This window comes from Catharus ustulatus, chromosome 5, assembly GCF_009819885.2.
Source record: "Catharus ustulatus isolate bCatUst1 chromosome 5, bCatUst1.pri.v2, whole genome shotgun sequence".
NCBI lineage: Eukaryota > Metazoa > Chordata > Aves > Passeriformes > Turdidae > Catharus > Catharus ustulatus.
Genome location: NC_046225.1, coordinates 14,087,129 through 14,114,192, shown reverse-complemented (window position 1 = coordinate 14,114,192; position 27,064 = coordinate 14,087,129). Strand labels below are relative to the sequence as shown.

The 27,064-nt window shown below is 40.4% G+C and overlaps 1 protein-coding gene across 3 annotated transcripts in view; it reads right to left on the bottom strand.

The window, feature by feature from the left end:
- The window catches only part of ZNF827 (zinc finger protein 827), a 99,192-nt gene that overhangs the window by 20,068 nt on the left and 52,060 nt on the right, over positions 1-27,064 (bottom strand). For all 3 annotated transcript variants that reach the window (XM_033061403.2, XM_033061404.2, XM_033061405.1), the window contains exons 6-8: positions 16,826-17,074; positions 16,065-16,122; positions 11,490-11,593 (exon numbers count right to left, since the gene is read on the bottom strand). In XM_033061403.2, coding sequence (XP_032917294.1) covers positions 11,490-11,593; positions 16,065-16,122; positions 16,826-17,074 — 411 coding nt within the window. The remainder of the gene's footprint in view (positions 1-11,489; positions 11,594-16,064; positions 16,123-16,825; positions 17,075-27,064) is intronic.

Sequence of the window (27,064 nt, the reverse complement as noted above, 5' to 3'; positions counted from 1 at the left end):
TTTAACGAACCCTAAAACTACAATAATGTTGCAGTCATTACTTGAAAACTACTTTTACAACATGTACATCATGGCATCAATTTGAGGAAAACGCTGGGCAACAGCCTCTATTTCCCCCAGCTTGTACTAGCACTGCCTTGCTTTGGCATAAAGCATAAACAGGACTGTCTTGTGGCAACTGCATCCCTTACACAACAAGAAAGACTAGAACAATGTAAAATTCACAACAGATGCAAAAACAGGCTCTCCCCAAGCTGTGAATTTGCTGCCTGAGAAGTAGCAGCCCTGAAGAATCCCTTTATCTCACTGCATGGCTCCAAGAGCTCTTCCATCGTTCACAGTAATCACAGGGAACATCAGCTGACTTTTGTGGCTGAAGATGAAGTAATACAATATGGCCTGGAGGAAAAATGGATTATTTTTTTCACTGAGGGTGCTGAGACATTTCAAGAAAGGCAAAGGAAGCACCAACAAATCTGCTCCCCAAAAAGTGCTTTTCAAAGCTTTACCTGATCATTGTTGGCCAAGAGCAACTGAGCCTTTAAGTAGCAAAGGCTCTATCACCATTACTACTTTTTTTTCTTGTTTAGAAATAACAGCTAAAGTTAAATTCTGCATCTATTGTCAGAGAAAAACTGGGTAATGTGCTCTCTTATCTTTGCATAATATATTTAATTTAATTTCCTTCATGACAACAGTTAGAGGTGCCATAATAAAATTACATAAGTTTCCTCTAGCTCACTCCCAAGCAGGTGGCCCTCACATCTATCTCAAGCACTACACTGCTTATAACACTTATTTTGAGTGCTACAGCACTGAGTTCCTATGAACCTATGAAAGTATAATTTGCTCCTTTTGCTATTTTTAAATCAAAGTTAATTCATTTCCATAATGCCAACAGGTTTCTACCTTTTTAATTTTTTCCCTACAATTCTGCTTAAGACATGCTTCCAAGAGACACTTTCAAAAATCACTCAAACATTTGTGTACATTAGGACCATTATTAGGGCATACAAATTTTCCTTTTTTGCTTTTGTTTTTGCCAATGTGACAATTTCTGCTTGCCAGTCCACAGGAAATACGGGTTTTTCTTTTCGAAAGGGAAGATAATAAACACACCTGGGGCACTTTGCAGAGGCTAACACTAATAGTTCCCCATCCAGCATTCAGGTACAAATAAAGACAAATTGGATTTTAGATTGTGTTTTTCTTTTCAGCTTTCTGCCTCTTTTTGGGTGAAGCAAAATCTTCTCTACTTGGAAGAAGCTGGTGACCAGAAATCTCAGTGGGGGAATGCAAAATAAAGTGCCAAATGCAGGTTGAGTTCCTGAGCTGAGTGAATTAACACTAAATAATCAACACTGGATGAACCAGTAACTACAAACATTTGGCCAGAGCCACCTTTCCCAAGGTGCTTGTGATTGCTGCTGTGAAAGAAAACGTTTTTGCTGCTTTTATTGCAGATTGCCCAAGTGATAAAGACTGAATCTGCCATTTCCTTGAGGCCTTTAACTCACTCTTTTAAAGATATTAATGTCTCTCCTTGCTCTCTCTCCCCTATCACCAGCCTGTGCATCTACCTGTAAACCACCCCCTCTTTCTGCATAATCCTCCCATCTGCCTTCTGCTTTTGCAGGACACCAGTGACCACCACAATTGCCCCAAACTCAACTAAAACAGCAACAAATCAGGGCAAATTTGTACTCAGACTGAAATCACACTGTAGAAGAAAAAAAACAACCCAACTTGTCTTCAGCTTTGCTTAGATTATTTTTAAATAATACTCTTTATGTCTATCTATCCATCTGTCCAAACAGCTGATGAACTTTACATTTAAATCACTCTTAGGCAGACAAATGCTATACAAGACAAACTAGTACAAGGTAAGATAGGCGAGGACTGAAGAGTCTCAAGGTAACTCTAAAAAGAAATGTCAGGTATGATGTGTTCCAATTCCTTCTGCAGAGCTAGAAAAGTAATTTTAAGACCTGTCTTTCTATTTCATGCTGAGCTCGTATTTGGAAAAGTTTCATCTTTGGGAAACAATGTGACTCAGTGCTGATGCTTAGGTTTACAAAAGATTCTGATATCAGGAAAGACAAAAGAGGATACGAAACCAGAGACAGGTTTCAACGAGATGCAGATTCTAAACCACAGCATGCTGAGTATCTGTAAGCCAACTGCCTCATCTATCCAATCTCTTTCAGGAGGCTGTTCAATCACCACTGTAGCTCTGTTACTGAATTTATATCCCAGAATCAGAGCTGGAAGGGACCCCAGGAGGCCAGCTTGTCTCTCCCTCACCCAGAGACACATCAGTCACGCACCAAACTTACCCATCAGTCCCAACAGGTGCTTTTCTTACTTATTTTTTTTAAAAAAACCCTACCGTGACAGCAGCTCCTCTGACAGTTGTGCCACTGCAAAAACACCCCACTGCTAGAAAGTTTCACTTGGTGTTTAGCTCCATGTCCCACTGCTAGAAAGTTTCACTTGGGGTTTAGCTGCAATCTCCTCTGCTGTCATTTAAACCTGTTATTCCTTATTCTGCTCACATGAACACAGGCAAGGCTTATTATTTTCCTCTCAAAGCTGTCATTTTACATATCTGAATGCCATTATCACATCTCCCCTCCTCTCTGGACTAAATAAATTGGTAAAATTCTTCAACCTTCGTGCACAGCCCATGTGTTCTAAACCTCTGACCACCTCTGTCTCCTCCACATTGTTCTTGGATTACAGAGCCCAAAATTGAACTCAGGGCTCCAGCTGCAGAGCAGAATTACCACATGTGCCTTACAGACAACATTCCCAACACCTCAGCCAGGTGTTTGTCCTTTCTGCAATGCCTGCTCTAAACACGGTGTCTGAGCAAAACTAATCCAGATCCCTGCCTTAAGGTGCCCTGCCTGGGCGTTCACCCCTCCCCTTTCTGCATGGCACCCACCATTCCCCCAGGCACAGAAATTTGATCTCACTGCCTTGGCTGCTATCTTTCACAGTTTCTTGAGTTCCTCAAGGTAAGTCTGAACTCTAGTTCTGTCCTCTTAAGTGCTTATAGCACCTCCTTGCAAGGTGTGCCCCAGACATTTAATAAACATCCTTTCTCCTCCATCCTCCACGCTAATAAAATGAATGAATGCCAGAGCAAGCACAGCCTCTTGCAGACTCCACGTGGTCCCTGGGCTTTGGTAGCTATATTCCACCCTTAATTAGAGCTGTACATACCCTGGGTTTCCCTGCTCACTGTGGGCATATTGTGGGAGGACACATCAGAAACTTCACTCAAGCCCAGAGGTCATTAACTATTGTTAGGCTTTTTTTTTCCATATGCATCTCCAAGTTGGTTCCAGTTGTCCTTCCTGATGCCAACAGGTTTTATTTTGCTGTTTTCCCTTCTTCCTTTCCCAAAATCAGTTCTACAACTTTGTGCCATTCTCCCCTAAGCTGTCTTCTATCACTTGTATGAAAAGACAGCTCCCAAGAACTTGCTGGGCAGACCTGTGTTGTCCCAAATTCACTTCCCAGAATAATACATGGTAGACAAAAGTCCCACATTTCTCACTAAGTACTTCCGATGATTGTAGCTGCTCAAAAAATCTTTTTCCAATTTGACCTCCACTGGTGTTACCTGGTTAAGAATACTTACGGCAACGATTTTAACTTTTAAAAAATCACTTGCTATTGAGTAAATATTACTCAGCAAGCTTATTATGGGAAGTTAAATAATAAGAGTTGCCAAAATAGTAAGAGATGTCAATGAGTATTTTTGCTTGTATGAGAACACTGCATGGTATTGGAAAATAAAATTTACCCTGTAAAAAGGCAGCCCACAGTAAAACAAGAAACACAAGTTTTCAGACAGATGTCAAGTGCCTTTCAAGACAGCCAGTAGACATGGACCTGAACTCTTTCTGCTTGTTTTAATTAACACCTTTCAGCTTGAAGGTCCCGTAAACAATTGGCAAAATAATCAGTGCAGTGACTTCCCACGGAAAAGAAGCGAAATCTATGTGATCACATCAATTGGAGCTAAGTCCTGCTATTTAGCCTGTATTGAGAGACTGGCCAATTCACCAGGAGTTTCATGGGATGCTCAGAAGGATATCATCATATTCCCTGCCCAGTAAATACTGATGGTTAAGAAAAACTAAGACATGTACAATGATGCACGTGCTGCATATTTCACTTGTCCTGCTTTAGCCAGAGATCACACCGTACACATGCTTGAGCAAGAGGCCATTTGCTGATTTGAAATTGTTTGTTCTGCATAATAAATGGTATTTTCAGCTCTGCTACTTATGAAAACTGTGTGGCTGCTCAGGACACAGCCTCTATTGCTGCACCACAGATCTGTACCACACATGCAGGAGATGCAAACCTGCTTGGGAGCAGATCCAGAAAACTGCAATCAGTTGAAGCCACTTTGGTTATATCCCACAGAATGAACCAGAAATGTTCATTCCTGTGCTCAATGGCTGTGGTGCAAAGTGGTTGTCAAGGCAGCTGAGTGTACAGGGAGAGAAGGCTGCACGCAGGCAGACGGTCATGGGAATCTCAAGACAGGATGCACTAGATGGAAAACGTGCCAGAACCACTATCAGGCAGTTTAGTATTGCATTACGTTGCACAAATTCTGCAAAACCTGTCTTGCCTTGGAGAACTATGCTAAGTACAGCCCACTTCTGTAGCAGTCCAACTATCTCACTTTCCTAGAATGAGCCTCCACAAGTTGCCAGCTATGTGTCCCGCTATCAGACAGCAGAGAGCCACCTTAGTGCCTGGCAGTCCCAGCCCTTCCACAGAGTTCCCACCAGATACTTGGACCCACAAGACACTCTCTTTGTGGGAAGAATTAGCATGTTGGAGATAAGGAACTCAAATCAGTTACTAAAATCAATCTGCCACTCTGTCACAAGAAAACCTTTCCTACCATCTATGAAGCTGTTGGATCTGTCAGAGGGACATCCCTCCAGTATCCTTTTTTGTGCACCTGTATGGATTTTTACACAGCCATACACATGCACACCCACATGTACACACACACACAAACAAAGAAGAGTATTTGGTTGAATCTTACTCCCAGAGAAGTACCAGAAGAAAAATAAAATTAAAAGGGTTAATTAATTGAGGACAGAGAGGCAGACTTTGCATGACTTAGGGAGTACCTACAATTGGGCCCTGCAGGTTGCAATGACTGTGTGGCATCTGCTTCCAGCACCACTTTCCCCAAGCACATTTCACAGAAATCCTAAGACAGGAATGAACAGCAGGACCAAGTGCCTGATGGAACATGCCTTGGTAGTGAATTAAGTGCCACTCTCACTTTTCTACCCTGACAGGAAGTCAACAGGGGTCAGGGACTCTCATCAGCAGGAAACTGAAGGGGGTATCCAGTGTCTTGGATGGGCAGAGCTCATAACTCAGACCAAAACTGAAAGCAGATAAAATGATCATAAGCACTAATAATGGGATAAAGCAAGGTGGGGAAAAGCACTACGTAAGTCAATTCACATGCACATGCACTCCCACCTCCGCAATTGCATTGGCAATAAAAATTGCTGTTCTGTCACAGGGATGGAAACAGCTGCCAGGGTCTTGAAATATTCTTTCAGGATTTCAAAAAAGTCTGAAATCCAGTAAACATGATTAAGGGAATGGAGCAGCAGTCATACAAGGAGAGCCTGAGAGAACTAGGACTGCTCAACTTGGAAAAAGGTGACTTTCCAACCTGGACAAACACCTGATAGGGGGAAATAAGATGAAATCAGGCTCTTAGTGACACCAGTGGAGAGGAGGCAAGGGCACAAATTAAAACACAGGAAAATCCATTAAAACATAAGAAAACAATTTTTCTTGTGGTGAGCAAGGTCAAATATTGGCACAGTTGGCTCAGAGATTGTCCAGTCTCCATTCCTGGAGACAGTCAGAACCTGACCAGACATAGCCTTGAGCAGCAAGATGACTCTGCTCTGAGGAAGGGACTGAACTAGACTTCATACCTTAGCCATTTTGTGATTCTCTCAAAAATAATAATCCACAGGTTCTGCTGGCCTGAATGAATTCAAAATCGATTGCTTGTAATCATGCTCTTAAGCCCCGGCTTTCATTTACAAATTCTAACACTTGAACGTTTTAAGAAAGCCTTCCTACAGTAAAGTAGGATTACCCACAATGTGGAGTTAGAGGCTTTTTGGCAGATGTAAGCAAACAACTGTAAGAAGGTGTGAATCATTCTAATTAACTCCATGGGTGCATAGCAGGGAAGCTACAGAAGAGCAATTTAAATGCCAACATTTCACTGCTGGTCACTTCAGTGGAAATTCCAAGGGTCTGTGTGTTTCATAGTCCCCTAAGGGTATTTTCCAGGGTGACAGAAATGGCAGCGATCCCACACACAGAAATCAAACCCTCAAGGTGTCCCTTCATTTCTTATTGTGCTTACAGTGGTCTCATGGTGATGACTCAAAATTCAGAGCTGGTTACTGCAGAAGACTGCAGAAGTTTATTTTGCTGCAGAGCACAGGAAATCAGAAAGAGCACAAATACTGCCAGAAAATAGTGGATATGAGCACCTCTGCTGGATAGACCAAGAGAGTTCTTGCTATTTACTTTCTAGATGCTTGGAGTCAAAGAAAATTACAACATCAAGAGCTATACTGACCTTAAAGCATCTTTAAAAAGGAATTAGGCAGGAAGACATGCAAATTCACAGTAAAGAATGTAATATCTGAACAACGTCACCAGAGTGATTATTTATCATATTCAAGCTAAAATTCTAAACCCTCAGGAGATATTTTTCCAGCTACAGTAACAGAAAAAAATAAACTAGATTAAATGTGCTCATGGGCATGCCAGTCTCACACAAATGCTGAAATTTCACATGGTTGAAGGATACAGCCTCACATCCCAACATTCCCAAAAACTGTTAGTGAAGAAAAGGAGATTAGTTCACTACTTCCCCTGATGTGGCCACACAGGTGTTGGCACTGCTGTGAGCAGAATGTGCAAAGATAAGGCCCTGGGAGCAAGCAGGTTTTTACCTTTTAGTATTATTGAAGTTACAAACCAACAACCAGTAAATTAAGCTGTGACAAAATTTAAAAGGAGAGGGCTATTCCTGGACTACAACTCCTTAAGACCCATATCCTCGAGTTCCAAAAGTTTATTTTAGCCATGTTAAATTTATTTACCACCATAAAAAATTAAAGTGCAGCAAGTAGTACTTAATTCTCACAAGAAGGTGGATTTTTTTTTTAATTAATCCACTACAGATGGGATTGTTTCAATACTTGACACTGTCAATGCAGATGAAAGAGAACACCAGGTCCTTGATAAACAGAAATATTATTATACTACATACAGATAGATATACATGGAGAAAAAAATCCCAAATACCATAGCTAAGGTTTTCACCAATACTAATGAACCATCCAGAAAAGGAATAGTGAATATCACTCATCTGGCTTCCATGAAGGCAGGTTTGATTTACAGAACAAGTCAATGAGATGTGGAAAACTATTAAAGTACATTAAAGACTGACTAAGGGTCAGGAACAGCAGCATAAGATCAAGTTTTTAATTTATCCAGTGATCTGAACTGAACTATATAGTCTGACATAAAATTATTCTGTCAAAAGAAGAATCTTATAAAACAGAAGATGAAAATGTCCTTTTTTAAAGTGACTGTTTGAAATAAAAATTTTAATTTCTTATCTCTACCTTTTGCTAGATTAAAAGAGGCCACTTTCTTATAGAGAGCAGCTGAAATTATTGAATTGGTTTGGATGAGACTTTGTATTAGGTATTACTTTGATACTATGGTTATTTTTGAGCAAAGTGTGTTTGGTTGATGTAGATAGCAAAGCTACTTTATTTCCACTTCTGAGTAAAAATGAAGTTATTTTGGTCAGTAAGACTAACACAGAAAAGTGCAATATAATATGGTTATTAACATAGAAAATATCTTAAAAAGTGAAAGAAGCAATTCCCCAAATCTAATCAGTGAATTTGAATTATATATACTCTAGGAAACTCTGTCTTCCCTTCTCAGAGTATCAGGAATTCATCATGGATTATCAGGGAGATACCATGACTTCTGTGGGTCTGATGAGTCCCTTTCTGACAGCTGTTGGAGATTTCATTGTTATTTCCTTGGATACCTGAAATAAAATCAACTCTCCTGCCTGTGATACTGCTGCTGATTAGGAATACTCCACCCTTTTTTCAGGCCAAATATCATTATTTATTTAGGATTTTTTTCCCCTCCACTAAATGCCCTGATCAGTGCATTGCATTCACACATCTTTTAATATTCTCTCCTAATTATTTCAAACTCCTTGAGGGATCTTATCTACTCAATGCCCTAGAAAGAATGCTCTGCCACTTAAATACACAAATTTGCAATTTTCTTATAAACTGGCTATAAAGTGAAGTGGTTTGTGCTGAGGGGGCCACTAAGCTTAAGTCTCAAGGACTGAACTTTGGACCCAATGTACTTAAAAGTCCTCTTTAATAGTTTCAACACACACACATGCAAACCCCTCAAACAAACCAGAACTGCATTAATGAAAGCAATATCAATATGCAGAAATTTCTGAGTACTGAAGAAATAATCTCAAGAGCTAGAATAGCAAGTGAAACAATTCAAATTACAAGGTCATATGCCTATGAGTGTAGGAACAAGAATTTCTGTTGCATGCTGAAATCATCAGCTGAAATTATAAAGGAAAAGAAAAACACGCTGCTATTTGACCAGCAAGAGAGACACCAGTGTGTTCTAGTTGCAAAGGCTGTGGTTAATCAGGAGAGGCATTTCCAATATGCACTCAGAAGATTGCAGGCTGTTGAAAAAGTCAGGGGTAAAACCTCCTATGAAAGAGCACATATAGCTCTGACTACTCATATTTGCAGAAATTAGTGTCCCTAAACAGAGGCAGAAATAGGACAGGAAGTGGAAACCCTATCATGCTAAGAGACTAAAAGACACTGGTTGGCTTACTTTCCCAAAATGAAGGCGGGATTAGAGGAATGTAAGATGGCACATCAGATGGTGAACATTACAAGGAAGAAGAATTATCAAAGTTGAAGGACAGTACTGATGAAATAACAGAAGTAGAACTTGCAGTGAAGAAATTCAGTCTGGAAAGAGAGGGGTCCCAATTCTTCAAAGAGGTGAGCTTCTGAAACAGCATCCTCATAATAAGGATGATGGGTTTTAAGATGGAGCTTAGAAATGAGTTAGATGGCATAATGTTATCTAGTACAGAAAAGAATTGAATTTGACACATGAAATATCCTATGTCCTATGTTCCTGTAATTTTTCCCAATTCCTCTCCAGCTAGGATGCCAAAAAGGGTCTTTGTGCAGACAGAAAGTTGGCAGGAGTCTGGGGATGCACGAGTCTGGGGATGCAGCCGCCCATTTTGGTGCTCACTTGAGAAGAGGCAACCACATACATGGATTTCCACTAGGGCCATAATTTTCCTATGCTGCTCTTTTCTATTTCTTACTTATTTTCTTATTGTCCTATTTCAGGGATGGAGTCACCTAAAACAAATCTCAAGCAAAAGCACTTTTATGTGGGAGACCACATACACACTTCCATAGTATTTTCTGTAACACTTTCTGTAGGCCTTTCACAATGGTTTGTTTCTGTTCCTTAATGCTGCTCTTTGAAGGAATAAAATGTTTTCAGAGCCATCCATTGCACTATACAGGCTATTTCTTCTTGCAAGGCTGAAACAAATAGAAATTTTACCTGTGGGTATTCTGCTGTTCTTTTACATGAATATAATATTTGTAATTAATTACAAATTTAAATCATGCTCTTGGTGCTACTGTGAAGTTGCACTTCAGGCCCAAGAATTTGTTGTGAAGCTGAGAAAAAGCAGCATATTTGGAATGATAGGAGTTGTTCCAAAAATAAAAACTTAGCAGAAACTGGCATTTTAAAATTTTCAGTATACTTGCTACTATTGTATATCAGACTACAGAGCAAAACGTATTACAATACACAGACCTATCAAGGTTCCACAAAACAGATTATGGAGCAGCACAAACATATAAAAAAACAGATCCTCAGAAGCCAATCCAACACTCCAGGATGATCTAACCAACAGACACTTTACATCCTTTAAGCAGAATATCAAACATGTCACCAAAACCCACCCATGCTTCTAGTGGCCTCACTGAAAGTGAAGTCTTAGAGAGAATTAAAATTCTTCTGCATTTATCTTGGTATGATGTAAGAGTCTTGCTGCTAGAGGCCATGTCCTCTGAGGTATTGAGCCCTGCCTGAGGAGTCTGTGAATTCTCATCTTTCATCTGGGCATATGAATATTCCATGTAATGCCAAGGTCAAAAGCCAGGGTTGAAAGTTCTAACCTGGTTTACATTTTAATACTTAAAAGCACCACATCTGATCTGGTTCTCCTCACCCAGAGGTACAGAATCCACTTTTCCTTGCAGAAGTGTGTCTGTGCACAGCCTAGAGACCCTTGTCCTTATTCTACAATTTTTTTTTTCTTCTTGCTATGCATATTTACCCTTAGACAGCATCTAGCTCTTACCCTCATCTGCCACTTCACAAGCTGTCAAATGACTATTCAAGCATTAAAAAAAAAATGAAGGGTCTGTTAAGTTGTAAATTAAATGACAGTCTATAGCAGAAAATTAGCAGTAACGTGCCCAAAAGTTTATTGATTGCTAAGAAAAGGTGAATAACCCCCCCTATAGCTGACTCTGTAATTACTGACCTTTAGAACCCCAGAGCTATTAATTTAAGAACAGATAGCAGTGAACTAGCAAACGAGTTATTTTGCAGCAGGACAGTGAAGGCACATATCAAGTTTTTGCATGTGTTCAGTGCGACCTTGAATAGTATTATTACATGCCCATACTTTCCATTTTCATGCAGAATATAACCCAAGCTATATCTGGACATAAAATGCCTGTCAACTAGTTCAGAAAAGCAGTGGGAAGGCACCCACAGACACTGTGGCCTTTCAGTACCTTTGAAGAACTCCACATCCTTCCAGAAAGGTTCTAAATTACTGTTAAAGACAGGAAAATTGTATTGCCATCCTGGTACATGTCCTGCAAACATTTTGTCTGTACTCCAGAGATGGAGATGGAAATTGCCAGGAACAGGAGAACAGCAGGCAGTAATTCAGCATCAATACAGTGGCAGACACACACACACAGAAACCCCCCTCTCTTCTCTTGATATTGCTAAATTTAATCTGTTATAGACTATTGCACAATTCATAGAAACAGCAGCTTAAAGACTATTAACACAAATGCTCCAGCAATATATTTAACTTTTCTCCTGTTCTTCCAAATAATAAGCACTTACTGTAATGGAGAAATAGCTGCCTTTTGATAAAGCAAACCATATTTTAAGAGCATTGGTCAGATGGTGGAGTTCACAGCAAGAAAATTTTAGAAATATCTGTTAACTGGAAGTAATGAAAGAAAAAGGTATCTGACCTGGTGCAGACGTCCTTCCATGAAGAGCAGTTTCATTGGGCAGGAGATCTTTTGAGTTGGAAGTGAATGGTGATTGTCTAAATGTGTCTTCAGAAAAGAAAGGGCTATAGGAAAAACAAGATGCCTTTTTTTAAAGAAAACAGTAGTTAACAGAATAAGTAGTAAAGATTAATTTTGCCCTCAACATCTTAATATTGTAAGAAATACCATCTTGTTATAAAAACTGTTTCACTCACAGAATTTGTACTGAAAAATAGGCAGACCATGAGGCAGTGTGCTTTGGTAAAACTGCATTTCAGAGTGAAAACTGAAGACCACACAAAAGGTTATAGCTACATTTCAACATCTCACATTTGCTATATCACAATACAATACTGATCATTAAAATTAACACTTCAAGAATTTGTATTCCATTGTCATATCTGAAAAGGACAATCACGAACTGTAAAAATATTATTATTTCATAATCTGAAGCATGCAGTAGTTATCTTTAAAACAGAACTTTTCAAATATTAGGTTAAGATGCTGAATAGTTCTATTCTGACATGGCCTTCCATGAATTTGATTTTTAAAGCAAGAAACAATTCATAAATTGAATGGGTGCGTCCCAAGGAGTGCAAAACACAAAAATTACCATCTACATGACTCCAGAAAGAGTACTTTGTTTTAATTTTAATTAACAGGCAGAAAAAAATGTTAATTTCAATACTGAAATGGCATCTCTGTCAAATTATTTGTTTTCTGCTCAATTAAGGATCATAACAGAAACAAGAATTCCTTGTCTGCAGTACAAACAGACATCAGCAAGAGGTACATAAAAAGATTTAAAGTGGAAAGCTACAGCCTTTCTTGGAAAAATGCTTTCTAAGGTAATGTATTCCACCTGCATGCAAACTATCAATTTCTTCTAAGCAAAGTGAGAATCACTTTAAATCTGATCTCTCCCAGACTCGGAATCCTTAACAGGCTGGTGTATAGTGGGTGTTTCAAAGGTGCAGGAAAGGAGGCCAGACCATTTCTGCAGCCTTTTCTTACTCAGGAATAAAATCCAAGAATCTTTTCAGGATAAAGGACCTACTATGAGGTCTTAGAAGGTGCTGCACAGCAGGCAGTCCAGACTCAAAGTATGTGCCAGCTGCATCAAGCTGACCTCACCAGTCCAGATACCCAAAGTTTTTGTCCAAAAAGCAGCCCCTCCCTGTGTTTTCCCTTGTGCAGTTTTCCTGCAGAGTGAACAAGGTGTCTCCACCAAGTCACTTATATTCTTAGATCTCTTCTGCCTCAGGGAAACTTGTTGATAATTGACTTGATTGTGAAATGCTTTTGGCAACCATGTTGTTTTACTTTCCTATTAAGGTTTTTGGACATTATTCATTTTGTGCTGTTCCATAAGTGACAGTTAATGGCATATTTGGTATTTCTACAAAAGTTTGAACACATCCATAAGCAGTCAACATTAGGCTGTGCTGAAGGGGAAGGCACAAAGTTGCCCCAAACCTGAACAGTTTGGTAAATACCAATAGCTGAACAATGCAGGATACTCCAAAAAACAAGTGACCAGGATAAACCAAACCAGCTCCAAAACACATGTGCAGAACTTAACTTCTTCCAAGACTCACACTCCCACTCAGGAGTGACATAATATGAAACAGACTGACACTGTATAAAAATACACCATGATTTATTGCAACATTCCTCTCACTGGTTTAATAATTATTTGAAAGAAAAACAGCAATAAAAAATGTTTTATTACTATTGTAACTCTTCAAAATCTTGTAATCCGCTCAGGTTTCCATGTTGGCATTCCTGCTTGTGCCTTAGATTCAGTCACTGGGAACTGCTCACTGCTGGTTCTAAGCAAAACAGATGGTGCAGGGTTTATCTGTTCCAGGTTAGGCCATAGATCATGAGCAGGTGCTGTTGAAGGCCACATGGTGTCGTATCCCAAGGATCTCCCTCTCCTCCATTGGCCTCTGGTGAATTACAGAACCATCCCTGGATACCCCTCCTTTCTGCCTTCCTCTAGAATGGCAGCTGAGTCTCTTCAGTGGTGGCCCTATTATTACTCCTATTTCAGCAGATATGTCCTGCAATTCTCAGTGCAAAGTATGGAGGGAGGAGCTCCTGCTTCATAGCAAGAAATTACACACATTGTCCTCAATCACTGTGCAAAGTCCTTTCTGACGAAGGTTAAGCTTTAGGATATTTTTTATTTTTCCTCTGGCTGCACTTTTCCAGTTTCATGGCTACACAGTTCTCTAGATGAAAGAAACTTATCTTGGCATCTTACGCTGGCGTACTCACTTCCAGATCACTCGCTTCTCCACTTTCTGTCTTCTCATCACAGATGGCAGGCTCTACCATCTCACTCGCCACTGAACTGTGAGGAATCCTTGCCAGTTCCAGCTGCTTAAGCAAAGTCATATGGAAGTATATGCTGGCAAAGTCCAGGAATACTCACAGGAGGAACAGCAACAGATAGGTGACAGTTAGAAATGTTAATAAGGAATAAGACAGCAAAAAGTGCCTGCGTACCCCATCTTGCTGGGCTTTGCTGATTTAATGCTCACCAATGACACAGCTAAATCTTTGTGCTTCCCAGCTACTCACAAGTGGACAACACTGACCTCACCTTGGCTCTCTGCAGCTGTCAGCACATTTCACACAGCAACTGTGATCCAAATGCCTTTCTGTCACTACTCCAGATGTGGGTTAGCGAGCCAAACTGCAACACCACATGTTTTCTTAATGCAGTCCAATTGCCTCTATCCTCCACTGGCTGCTCCATCACATTCTATTTTTGAGAAGGCGTCATACCCTTACCAGTAAAGACTTCCAGCTGTTTATTTGGTTTGGGGTGGGTTGGTTGGTTTTTTTTGGCAAGGTCTTTCAAGTCAATTTGTTTGAACTTGCAAGATTTAGTAGAATGACTCACTTCCCCTCTTAAGAAGGTCTCTTCATTCATGTCTTCTTCTGCTGATAAATAGGCAAGATAAGAAAAGCACCCAGAGAAACTGAGCCAGGCACTCAGCATTTCATGCCCTGATGGGTAGCAGCCACTGTAAGGACATCTCAGTAAAGCTCAATACAAGTTTGACAACAGCCAACTGTGCTACCCTCTTAAAAGCTGGCAGCCAGAAGAAGGGCAAGTTGTCTTTGAACTGTCCTCAACCTTTCCAACTGGAATTATCTTTGATAGATCCAAAAGTAGCTCTGGATTCTCACACCAGTCCTGCTAGTAACATCATGAGGCACTGAAATCTATTTTCAGCTATTTGTCAGCCCGTCCCTGCAGCACACCCTGGATGGTTAATGAGTAGTTGGACAATATGTGCATTTCTCTCTATTTGTATCGCAGGTTTATGCTTTTTAAGTAGCACAGAAAGGCTGTGAAGGCTGCATATCTGATAAATTCCCACGCTAGCAAATATGGGAAGCATTCACTGTAACCAGAAGCTAAAAGCTCAATTGAATTATCTATCAACTTGTAACATCAAAAAGTCCCTAATGTACATTTACTGAGCTGGTCAGTTTATTAAAAACAAGTTATTTATTGCAGCTAAAAGGAATGAATTGGATAGGCCTAGAAATTTAAGTACAATATATTTCAGAGACCTTTTCTTTGCAACTGAAATGCTTTTCCATTCTATCTGGGCAAAGTTGTTACACGTTAGCACTCAGAACTTCTACAAAAGGGCTGCAAAGGCAAGAAACTCTTAATCCTCTTTGAATGAATTCTTCATCACTTCAGTGTGCTCAGTCTCCAACCCTTCCAACAATTAGGGAACTTTCAGGTAGGAAATAAATATATCCTTGCCAATTCCTGCCTACTCCTCCTACCCTACCATGGGCTCCTAAGTTTTTACCAATTCCAGCTACCACTTACTTCATAAGAGCTTTAAATCTTCCCACAGGGACACCTCACCTAGCTGCTCATGGATATGTAAACACCTTGAGGGTTTGTTCCCAGCCACATCACTGTAAAGTGCACATTTCCTTAACAGCACAGGCCACAATAGGATCATGTTTTTAACTCCTGCTTAATTTAAATTATTGTAATAAAGCAACTGTAATCCTTAACACGTTTTGTTAGCATTGTCTTACAGTCTGACTTTTAAAAATTCATCTCTAGAATGTATTGAGATGACAGAAATACTATATAAATTTTTCTTTAGAAATCTAGCTAGACAGAGGACAATCAAAATCACCTCTTCTTACATTGATCCATGTCCTAAAATCCAGTTGTCAGCCTGGTCTTCCCTCAGGTACTGCATGTACCGTGCAGTTTCAGTTTTTTTTGAAAAAAATAGAATAAATAATTCTTAAAATGATGTGTGAATACTTGATCAGAGGAGAACAGACAAAAGCCCTTTGGGCCTTTTTGACTTATGAACCCTAAGCAATCAGATCTATAGTTGTAGCTTTTCAGATATGGGTTCCATTACTCCTGGAAATATCTTACATTTGTACAATCAGGTCACATTTGCAGGAGACAGACAGGTTTGAGTTCACAGGGCAAAAGGAGGCAATGCTATTTACAGTGCAGCTTTGCAGATAACCATGGGCTGTACTTACCTGGCTGTAGTTCTGATGGTGTTATCTTTATTGTGGTTGTGCTCTTTGCTCACCTTTTCTGCAGAGGAACAGACATGAGTTTTGTGATTAGCATATGTCATATGTTCTCCATCAGATTTTATTCAGCAGAACTATTTTAATACTTTCAAGTAACAGCATAACCCAGGGTAATTTAGGGTAAATAGTTCCAGCACGATTTGAGAATGGGCATAACTTTATTTAAATTAACACCCAACAAGATTTTCAGCTCCACACATCAGTGTTAGAGTCCATGCAGAGCATGCAATGCAAGTGTTCATTGAACACAGTGCTGGTCCCACTGCCATTGTGTGACACATGAGGTTCACCTTCTTGGCAAAGGGAAGTGGGCAGTGCAGCCCCAGGAGTGCTGCATCCTGCAGCCACTGGCCACTTCAGCCAGGAACTGCCATCTGTAGATTCCCCTCTACAGGGATCAAAGCAGTCATCACAAATTATTTAATTAGTTTTCAAAAATACAGGAGCTGAACTCTGGCTTTTCCAACTCAGTTGAAATACTGTGAACCTGACCTGGCTGCCACAGTGCTTTAAAGCATATGCAAACTATGGGGGACATTTGGCAAGGCCTCTATGTTTCACATGTGAGGGCAGGAAGGTTCTAACTCCTATTAGTTTTCAGCCCTTGTGATCTCACAGTTTCATAGAACTTTGGGATTAGACAAAAAAACAAAATCTCATTTTGTTCTTTAACTTCAGCTCTTGAGCAGTTGCACTAAATTTACCTGATAGCTGGAAGAGCAGCTCAGATGCCATCTTCACTGATATGTCCTGGCTGAACAGATTTCTGTCTGGGAGCACACGGCCCTCGGGTGCCTTCTGGATGCGCTCGCCCATGTCCCGCCCCAGTAAAGTGCTGTAGCCAACGTTCTGGCTGGGTTGGCTGGGGGACACCGAAGCCTGCGACTCGTGGATGTCAACTTCCATCGGTTCTTCCTTTATCTTTACTGCCTGGGCTTCCTTGAAACTCTCGGCTGCAAATATGTATTAAAAAAAAATAAATAAACTGCCGCCATAATTATTTAATTAGGCTGTAATTTTTCCGAGTGCTCAAAGCAGAAATCACAATTACCGAGTTGTAATTTGTGTACTGCATCCCTGCAAATGGGAAGGGAAGCAAGCAGCTGACAGCCTCGGTATTCTTCTGGCTGTTATAAATAGAAGCAAGCCCTTGAAAATAATTTTTCAAACTAGAAAGCAGAAAACAGTTGCATATTTGCAAATATGAGAGTTACATCACTTTCTATGAATACTGTGTGTGTGATGACATACTAGTTAGTGAAGCTTTGTTTCTATTTATTAAATGAAGTTGCAGTTCCACCCAGCTCTCCTGAGGTGGGCACTGAAGGCCTCTCACAAACCCCAAATTACTCTACCAGCAGAAGCACCAGCACCGACAGTCAGTAGTATCAGTATGGGGATAGGGGCAGAGGAGGAAACCTCATCTTCTCCTCTTCCTCTCTCTTTTATGGAAAATCCCAGACAACCATGTGAAGAACCTGTTTGTAACACGTACACAACCTTTCTAGATGAGAGGAGTATTCTGGGGCTCATGCTTTTCTCAGGGCTGACAGATATTCCCTCATACATTACAAGGTCCATTCACCTTAACAAACAGTCTTGTTAAGTCCATATCCTCCCCTCCTTGCCTCCCTCTCCAGCACCCCAGGTCTAGCAAACAAAACCATAGCCTAGAAGTCAATTTCTAGTTCACTTTCTACACTTGGGATTCCTTGGGTGTTGCTGAATGTTTTGGTTTGGCTGCAAGGTAAGCTATCATTTTTTATTCAGACTAAAAGCCCTGAAATCTCAAATTCAAGGCTCCAAGGTAATTTGTTTACTACACCCCAAACACCTGTAACAGGCCTTTTGATTCGGACTTTCTGCTGTGAAACAAGAAGTTGAAGACCTGTAGAATTTACTCTCAATTTAGCTTCAGAGAAAGAGGATGATTTTTTTTTCCTCCTAATGGTTTTCATTCAGAGCACTCCTGAAAGGGCACTGGTATCATGGCAGAATTCCCCAATGAGGTGTGGCTTCTGCTGGCTGGATGCTGACCAGAAACTCCAGAGAGAGCATAAAAAAGGCAATGTGCTTGGAGAACCAAGAACATAAATAAATGCATGGACAGAGTTAAAAACCAGAAGGGATACCCAGGAAAGGAATCATTCCAACAAACTCTGTTGCTCTGTTTTTCCCATTCTCTCTAACTCACATGTGAGTGTGTCAGCTTCACAGATAATACTCCAAGTGTGAAAGATTCAGGACTTTCATTTTCAATTACCCAATATTACAATGGATCTCAGAGGCACCAAAACATGGTTTGGTTATCCACAAAAATGTTTTCAACTTCCTCAGCTGGTTGGTGTCATGCTATTGCCTCAGCAAAAGATGGACAGAATCCTTTTATCAAGAAGGCATAACCATAACCTAAAATTAAACTGGTATGTATCACCAAGTCCTTTTTCATTACTTTGGTTTTAGCCTCTCTCCACATTCCTGGAGTAGAGAAAAAGTGGTTTTACTACCTACAGCTCTTAAAAAAAAATTAAAAATTGAATCCAGGAGATAAAAGCCACTTGGATATGTTCCAGGAGCAATTTACATGAAGTGCTTTCAATCTTTTCTTATGACATTTCTTGACCTTTAAAAGGTAGATATAAACATTGATAAAAATCCTTACCATCTACTATGCACAGATACATCTCAGACTTCAGAAACTTTTATAGTGAATTCTCAGCTGAAGACTGGTTAGAAATATCATAAAGCCGTTTTTTTGGTCCTGTTAAGATTTTTCTCTTTTTAAAAAATTTTGTTTAAAGTTTCCATTACTCTCTTATTATAAAACCACAAAAGCTTGCATCTGTGTTTAAAAGTGCAAAAATAGCATGCTGCGCATTGAAAGTGAACACAGAGCAGCAAAGGGACACATCAGGTAACAGTGTCAATCAAAAGCTCAGGTAACTCCACAAACAAATGAGTTCTTCAGATGTCTGACAGACTGAGCTCTGCACCCAGCTGCCAAATTTAGGTGCAGAGTCAAGCTGACCTTTGCTGCTCTCTCTGCTTTTAAAATATTCTTTCTATTTCTGTGCTGCTCCACAGTTTAATTCCCTGTCCTGCAAATGCTTTTGTATCAGACAAACTGATAGGACCCCAACTAAGGCAAGAGTCAAGCAATACCAGTGACCTTCTCTCCCTCACCATCAGTGAGCACTGCAATTGCCATAACTAAATCTACATATTTGATCATTTCCTTTGACCTTTATCTTCCCAGCTGCACCCTTTTGATCTGACAGAATGTCCCTGCCAAATGTGACTTCTGTCATACTCTAAATCCCCAAAGCAAACACACAAAGAGAAGACTGAAGGAGAGTTTCTGATAATTTTACAAGAGCTAATGAAAGGGAAACACAGTCAGTCTGTCCCACGAGCAGCAATCACAGGCAGAAAACCCTGCTGTGCTAGATCTTGTGCTGGCAAAATACTGTAATTAAGGTTATGCCCATACCTGTCTCACCATATAGGCAGTCAAACTCCAGCTTCTTGAGGATTATTTTCCTTTCTTTGCTGTTCATTGTGGAGTACAGTGATAGCCCTTATTTCTTTACACAGGTACCTCACATGGTTACAGTGCAGCTACAGTTTTTCAAGTCAAGTACAGGTGCACAAAAAGGTCTCCTGCTTTAAATAACGAAATCATTTTATCTTTGACTTTTATAGCAGACCTAGTAGATGAGCTGGTTAAATAATCTGCTATATATCAGAGTATGAAGTTAGTATATCAGAGTCAGGTTTCTTTCTACAGGTCAGACTTTTATAATGGTACAGCCAAATCTGTGGGCTGAAAAGACTCAAATAGCTCAGAAGTATCCAGACCATGATCTCCAAAACAGTCTGCTATTCATACAAGACTAACCTGTGTGAGGCTCAGAATAACAGCACAGCAGTGCTGAGACACTTCATAGGGCAAAAGATGAACTAAATCACCTGACAGGTCTTTTTCTGCTATTAACTTTGTGACACAGAAACACCTTAACAAAATAAGAGAAAACCATTTTATACAGGGATGTACTTTATCAAGCCACAGAGATGCTGTTTCTTTACAGAGGAGTGTAACTTTTAATCATCTTATCTACAAAAGCCTTAATGAATGTCATCCTATTCACATTGAGTGAGACAATTTTCCACATCCGCTATGAAAAATAGAGTACTGGACAGGTTTGCTCCAGGAGGAAGTAATTTCTTCCATTTTCAGGTTCTCTGGTATTCACAACTGCAGGGAATCACAAAGCAGTGATACTTGCTTAAAAAACCCACCAAATCTAGAACAGCAGAAACGTAGAACAATACTTGTGCTACCTAAAAGCTCAGGGTACATTTATCCCTGAAGGCCTGAGAGTGTCATCTCTATAAGGCGTAGCAGTAAGAACAGTTCTGAAATTTAGCCTCAGACAACACCACTCTACAGCCTAGAACAGAGGCCAGCAAGTTCTAGAAAGACCTTACTCAATCTCTCTGAAAGTTGGGACTATCACAATCCAGCTCCAATTGAGCACAAGTCAGCAAAGTGCCCCTGTGGCATCCAAGGCCAACCCTATTTTGGGCCCTATTATCAGATCTGCAGCTGTCAGGCAGAGGGAGGACGGAGGGAGGGACCCTCTGCTCTGCACTTATGAGGCTGCATTTAGGGTATTGTGCCCTATCTGGGGCTCCCAGTACAGGACAGACACTGATATCCCCATTGCATGTTCAGTGGAAGGCAACCAAGGTTGCCAGAGGGCTGCTGCAAGACAGAAGAGGAGAACAGTTGTGAGAACTGGGTTGTTCAGCCTCAAGAAAACATTAAGGGGACACTTTATTGCTGTCGACAGCTCTCTAAGGAATAAAGGGAAGATGTAGAGAAGATAAAGTCAGACTTCTCTCATAAATGCACAGTGATTGTATGAGTCAACAGACAAGCTGGAACATGAGGAATTCTGTTTATACATACCAGAAAAAACTCCCATCAGGATGGGGAAACAGTGACACATGTTGCTGAGGGAGGTTGGGTTCTCCATCCCTGAACACATTCTAAACTTGGAAAGACCCTCAGCAGCCTGCCTGGCTTGACCTGCTCTGAGCAAAGGTCTGGAATAGATGACCCCAGAGGTCCCCTCCAAACAAAATTATTTCACTAGGCCAGCTGCAGGTTCATCTTGCAGAACTTTAAAAAGGAAGATAACACTTGTTCTAATGCAACACTAGAAATTTTTTTAATGTCTACTCTGAACCTCCCAAACTGCAGTTGGCAGTTGTTACCCCTTCTTTTACCATCTGCCTGCAGGGAGAAGAGTTTAACTCCACCACCTTTCCCTGTCTCCTTCAACTACGTGCAGGCTGCAATTAGATTGGCCTTTAGTTCCTCTGTGCCAGACTGAACAGGCTCAGTTCCCCCAGTGTCTAATAGCACAGGGAAGCCATGACCTGATGGACCTGATCAGAAGGTTGGAGCACTTTCCCTGTGGAGACAGGCTGAGAGAGCTGGGGTTGTTCAGCCTGGAGAAGGGAAGGCTCCATGGATATCATACAGTAGCCTTTCAATACTCAAAGCAACCTTGTAAGACAAGTGAGGACAGACTGTTTAGCCTGTTGTGATAGGACAAGGGACAGTGGTTTTAACCCAAAAGAGGGTAGATTCGGACTATATATAAGGGAAGAAGTTTTTACAATATGAGTGTTGAAACACTGGAACAGGTTGCCCAGAGAGGTGGTAAATGGCACATCCCTAGAAATGTTCAAGGTCAGGTAGGATGGGGCTCTGAGCAACCTGATCTTGATGAAGATGTCCCTACTTATTGCTGAGGGATTGGGCTGGATGACCTTTAAGGTCCCTTCCATCCCAGACTATTCTGTGATTTCATGCAGCACTCACATGCTCTGAAGGGGACACTGAACGTACTGTCCCCTTCCTAATGCTTTTCTTGTTATTTGAGATAAAAGTCAAAGGTAAGGGACAGATTTCATAAAAAACACAAGTCATGCAGTAAATATTCCTTTGGCTGATACAACAGCTGTCCAATAACCTTGCATCGCCAAAATCAAATGAATATTTGTTAAATTATTCCTGTTTCTTCCCACCATTTTATTTAAAACTTCACCATGTGACTAAAATACTAAGTTGCAGATATTTGCTGAAATGCCTATCAGCTTTACAAATCAACTTTATGAATCAACTTAGAGAAGAAAGCCTTTCCCATATGTCTCATAAATTGGACTCATGTACCAGTCTCCACAAGGAAGCAGACAGCAGTAACTGGTGGGTCAACTTGTACCAACTTCAAAAGCTTTCAGCACGGAGAATCAGGCGTTTTGTTATGCTAATTGTTCTGATTTGCTAGAAATAAACATGCCCTAAAACAGCTTAAATAAAACCTCAAAGGTAGGAAACAGTTGGCGAGCCCTGAAGGTTCTGCTACAGAGACACAACAAGGAACATCTGACGTTCCCTAGGGCGCTGTGCTTGATACTTTATTTTGCTAGTATTTTTTTCAAACTGCTGTTTTATATAAGACAATGTCAATGAATCAATGTAACAGGATCCTGCATTTAAAAAAAACCCCATGAAATGGCTCATATTTATTAAAGTGGAACCTCTGAACTCCCATGTTACAGAATTTTGCAACTACAAGCTGCTTCACAGAAATGCGATCCAAGGGAAAAAAATCTGAGCAAATTAAAGCCAAAGACTAATTAGAGCTGTGACAGACATCTGCCGCCCCTTCCATTTAAATGCTAGGATGATGGTGCTTACCTGCAAGACCCTACTTGAAGAACCTGGTTAAAACAAAAACCCAAAACCAGAAAAAGTCCCAACAAAACCCACTTGGCTAGTAGCAGGGTTTAATCTGGGAATGTGACTTGCCATGGTTTGCCATTTCTCTTCCTCCCATGAACAGAAAAATCTTATTTTGGATCATACACTTCCCTTGCTTACATTCTGGGCTCCTACAGAAGCCCCAAGGAACAAAAGACTTCCCTGCATTTTCCCTTTTCTGCCTGTTATAAAGGCTTTCTAAGCAGGGATGAAAGCCTTGACAGCTCAGCTGCAATCAATCCAGGTGCAGGGACTCTATGAGGTACTGGCAACAGGGATGTCCACAGAGAGCAGCCTAACTCCACACAGGCACTTCCCAGAGCAGTCCACAATGTTGTGGAAAAGAAATAAGCAGCAAGATTAGTTCTGACCTTTACCTTATACTAGAATTGTACTATCATTCTTTTCTCCTTGTTTTACTCTTTTTAAATAGTTGTTCTAATCCATGTGATCTCAATTAAATGTATGATACAGTGTCAAAACAATTAACTACAAGGCATGAAATACAAAATTACCATAAACATTTTCAAGTGGATAAAAGCTTCATCAAAAAAAGCCAAAAAACCCAATCACACCCCTCCCCTGTAATAACCAGTTGTTCCAAAAGAGGAACTATCATATAATTAAGTGATAATAAATGGAACTGATTGGGAATGCTTCTGGACTCAACTGTAGGCAGCACCTTACTTTTTGTGCTGAGGTCATGAAGTAAGTCTGCAGTAATTGCACATGCTGATAACCCAAAATTAAGATGCTTTGTTGGTACTGGGTGTATTACAAGAAAACACTGTGTGACCCTGAGGACTGAAGAACAAAAACTCCAAAGGAAACAAATAATACAGATGTCATGCACTTGCTTGGGCTAACATGGAGATGTGCAACACATGGGGAATTGACCTCCAGAAAAAAGACAGGAGGAAAACAACCTGAGTTACATGCAAAATGCACACATTTCAAAAATAGGATACATCTGAAATAAAGGCAAAACATTTCTATGAAAGAGAAGGACATACTACTAATGTCCCTGGGTAAAACATTACTTAAAAAGTGCTAGTAGATGGGATAGATTTTATACTCCTCCACCTATACACTCATTTTTGGACAAGAAGCCAAAACACTGTATGCTTCTAAAAGCAAATACATGCCCCAAACATATCAGCGGCATGACTATTTCAGCAGAAAATGAGTTTTTCAGCCCTAACATTGCCATGTAAATGCAAATATTTATTTTTAATTTCAGTCTCCTCTGAAACCTACCTTTCAATTTACAAGACTAAGTATATAAAAATGACTGGTAATCATTGAGGGTGCCACTTAATTAAACATTTTGAGAAATAAATTAGCTTTTCCATGAAAGAGAACTGGTAAAAATGTAAAAAACAGGTGTATTTGAAACACATTACTCCCATTTCTTCTAATTGATTTTATGTAATGTTTTATGGGAATTTAAAATCTTGCCTTCCAAAGAGAGATGAGAGCAATTTTTCCCACTCCACTATCTCCTCAAATCTGTCTGCTTACCACTGCATCTAGTCTCAGTCAAGATTTAGCAATGGACAGAATTCCCAGCCCACCTATGTGCACTCACACATATCATGGAGGTAATTTTATTTTCTTCTGTAAAATGGAGGTTGAAAATCTGCTCAAACTTTGCTGTTAACTTCCAAACACCATTTCTTTCAAAATTATTTATTCTGAAATAGTAGCTTGATAGGAAGTTTTGTCCTGGCTGTTTGGGTGGAAGTGGGTTCTGCCCAGACATGCCCAAGAGACATGAGCCCTCTGAGCTTGGATAATCCTATGGAAGAGGTGTGAGTAGGTATCAAGTCTATGAACTGAGGGGTAGAAGACCTGAATCCCAGGGGAATGTAGGAGAGAAAGACCTGGTGCAAAAAGTACAATTCCACTAACGTAATGTGTGGGGCAAGGGCCTGACCCCAAAACTCTGGTCATGATGCTAGAAGCAAGTGTCTGAAGAGCCCTTCAGCTTGAGAGAGTCTTGTCTTGCAGAACTAAAATATAGCTGTGTGTGATTTTCTCTTGTTTCTTTCCTTCTGCTTCAACAATGGCAGTTAACAAATGTTCTATTAATGCTCTACTAGAGGAAAAGATGTTTATTCTTCTAACTTTTCCTAGTTCTGGAGTAATTTCTGAGTGACTGACAAATAGAGGCTGACAAAGGGCTAGTGGATTTGGAGTAAACCCACCCTACAAGGATGCACCAGAACAAACCAGGCTCCAGAGCTGGAAAAGCTGTACAGGGTAGTGGAAGGCCAAGAGCTGGTAACACAGCACCTCGCTTTCAGAAAAGAGATTTCCCTGTGAAAAATATAAACCAGTTTATCCTTCACATGGAAGGAGACAGCAAGGTCTATGCCTAAATCCCAAGTGGCTCCCACTCATGAGGCTGAAACAATCAGAAGTATTCTTGCTCAGAGGATAACAGCAGCAGCCTGTATGTCAGGAATGCAAGAAACACAACACTGTTATGTTGCAAATTCCTTCCTGAATTAGTACGTGATGCAGGTTTTGGTGATTAGTATTATGCAGAAGAAAGTGAAAATAACAAAGCAAAACCACAATCCATTCAGTCCTTACCAAGCATATAGAGAATCTGGAAGGACTTGACTTAAACCCAATTATAAAATATATAATATCTAACAAGGGCACTTGACTGAGGATTTCCCACAGAGAATAAAACATCAAGATATACTTGTTCTTTTTTTTTTCTTTCCAGTACCATGAAAAAGGAGAAAGGTTGTTCTTATTTTCCCTTTAATCTCAAGGGGTGGCTCAGAAAGAGATGTGGATGCCTCATCCCTTCAAGTGTTCAAGCCTGAGCAGTATCTTCTAGTGGAAGATGTCCCTGCCCATGGCAGAGGCGTTGGAAGGAGATGATTGCTCTCTACAGCTCCCTGAAAGGAGGTTGTAGCTGGAGAAGTCTCTTCTCCCAAGCAACCAGCAACAGGACAAGAGGAAATGGCCTCAAGCTGCACCAGGGGAGGTTCAGGCTGGACATCAGAAAGAATTATTTTCACAGAAAGGGTTGCCAAACATTGGAATGGGCTGCCCAGAGAGGTGGTGAAGTTACCAACCCCAGAGGTGTTCAAGAAATGACTGGATGTGGCACTCAGATGCTGTGGCCCTGGTGGTCTTTTCCAGTCTAAATGATTCTGTCATCTTTAAGGTCCCTTGATGTTTTTAGAGGCTTGGGAATAAACTAGGTATTTATTAAAAAGGCCTTCAAAGGATACACCTTGGGGAGTACAAGAGCCTGGTGGTGGCTCCACCCAAGATGGACTCAGAATCATGAGTTTTCACACTTTTTTAAGCTTAGGTTCATTTACATATTGAGGTTAATTGTCCAATTATAGTTTCAGGTTATGAAGTCTCCCATCCTCCCACTTTGCTCTCCACAATTCACCGCTGTTTACACTTTTTGGGCCCAAAGCTGCAGTGGTGTCCTTGGTTCTTGGGCTGGAAAAGGATTGTTTTGCCAGACTAAACTGTGAGGAGAACTTGCTAAGACTTTATATGAAATTCAGAGTTACATACTAAAGCAGTATAGAATCTGGATAATATGAAAGCTAAAACCTAAGGTATCACCTTCTATGATTTTATGAATAAGTAGCTTAATTGGTTAAGTAAGTTATAAGTCACCAAAACAAGGTTGCAAAATTGCTTAGGTAGGTTGCAAAGTCAATATAGGGGTATTCCACCAGACAAAGTAAAGAGTCAAAAAAACCCAAAATAAACCACAAAGGAGGCTAATCATCTTAAGATTTTCCTCTTGTAGTTGTCCTACATTAAACTGTATTAATGTTTTCCTCTCTAGTTTCTGCCTTCTATGGTAATTCAGGGAAGTGCAAGTTGAAAGCTGTGTCAAACTGGGTGTAACCCCACCCCTGGCTGATGTGGGAATACCGACAGCAGCAACACCGACTCCATAAATCCGAGTTACTCTTCACAACCTAATCTATGGATTAGCCAAAAAAACCACTGTCAGCAAAAACTGTTCAGCCCCTAAGAGCTTGTAAGAGAAATGTTACACTGGTGTATTTCTTATTACAGCCTTTAAAGCCTGGGAGGTCCCAACACAAGCTGAAGA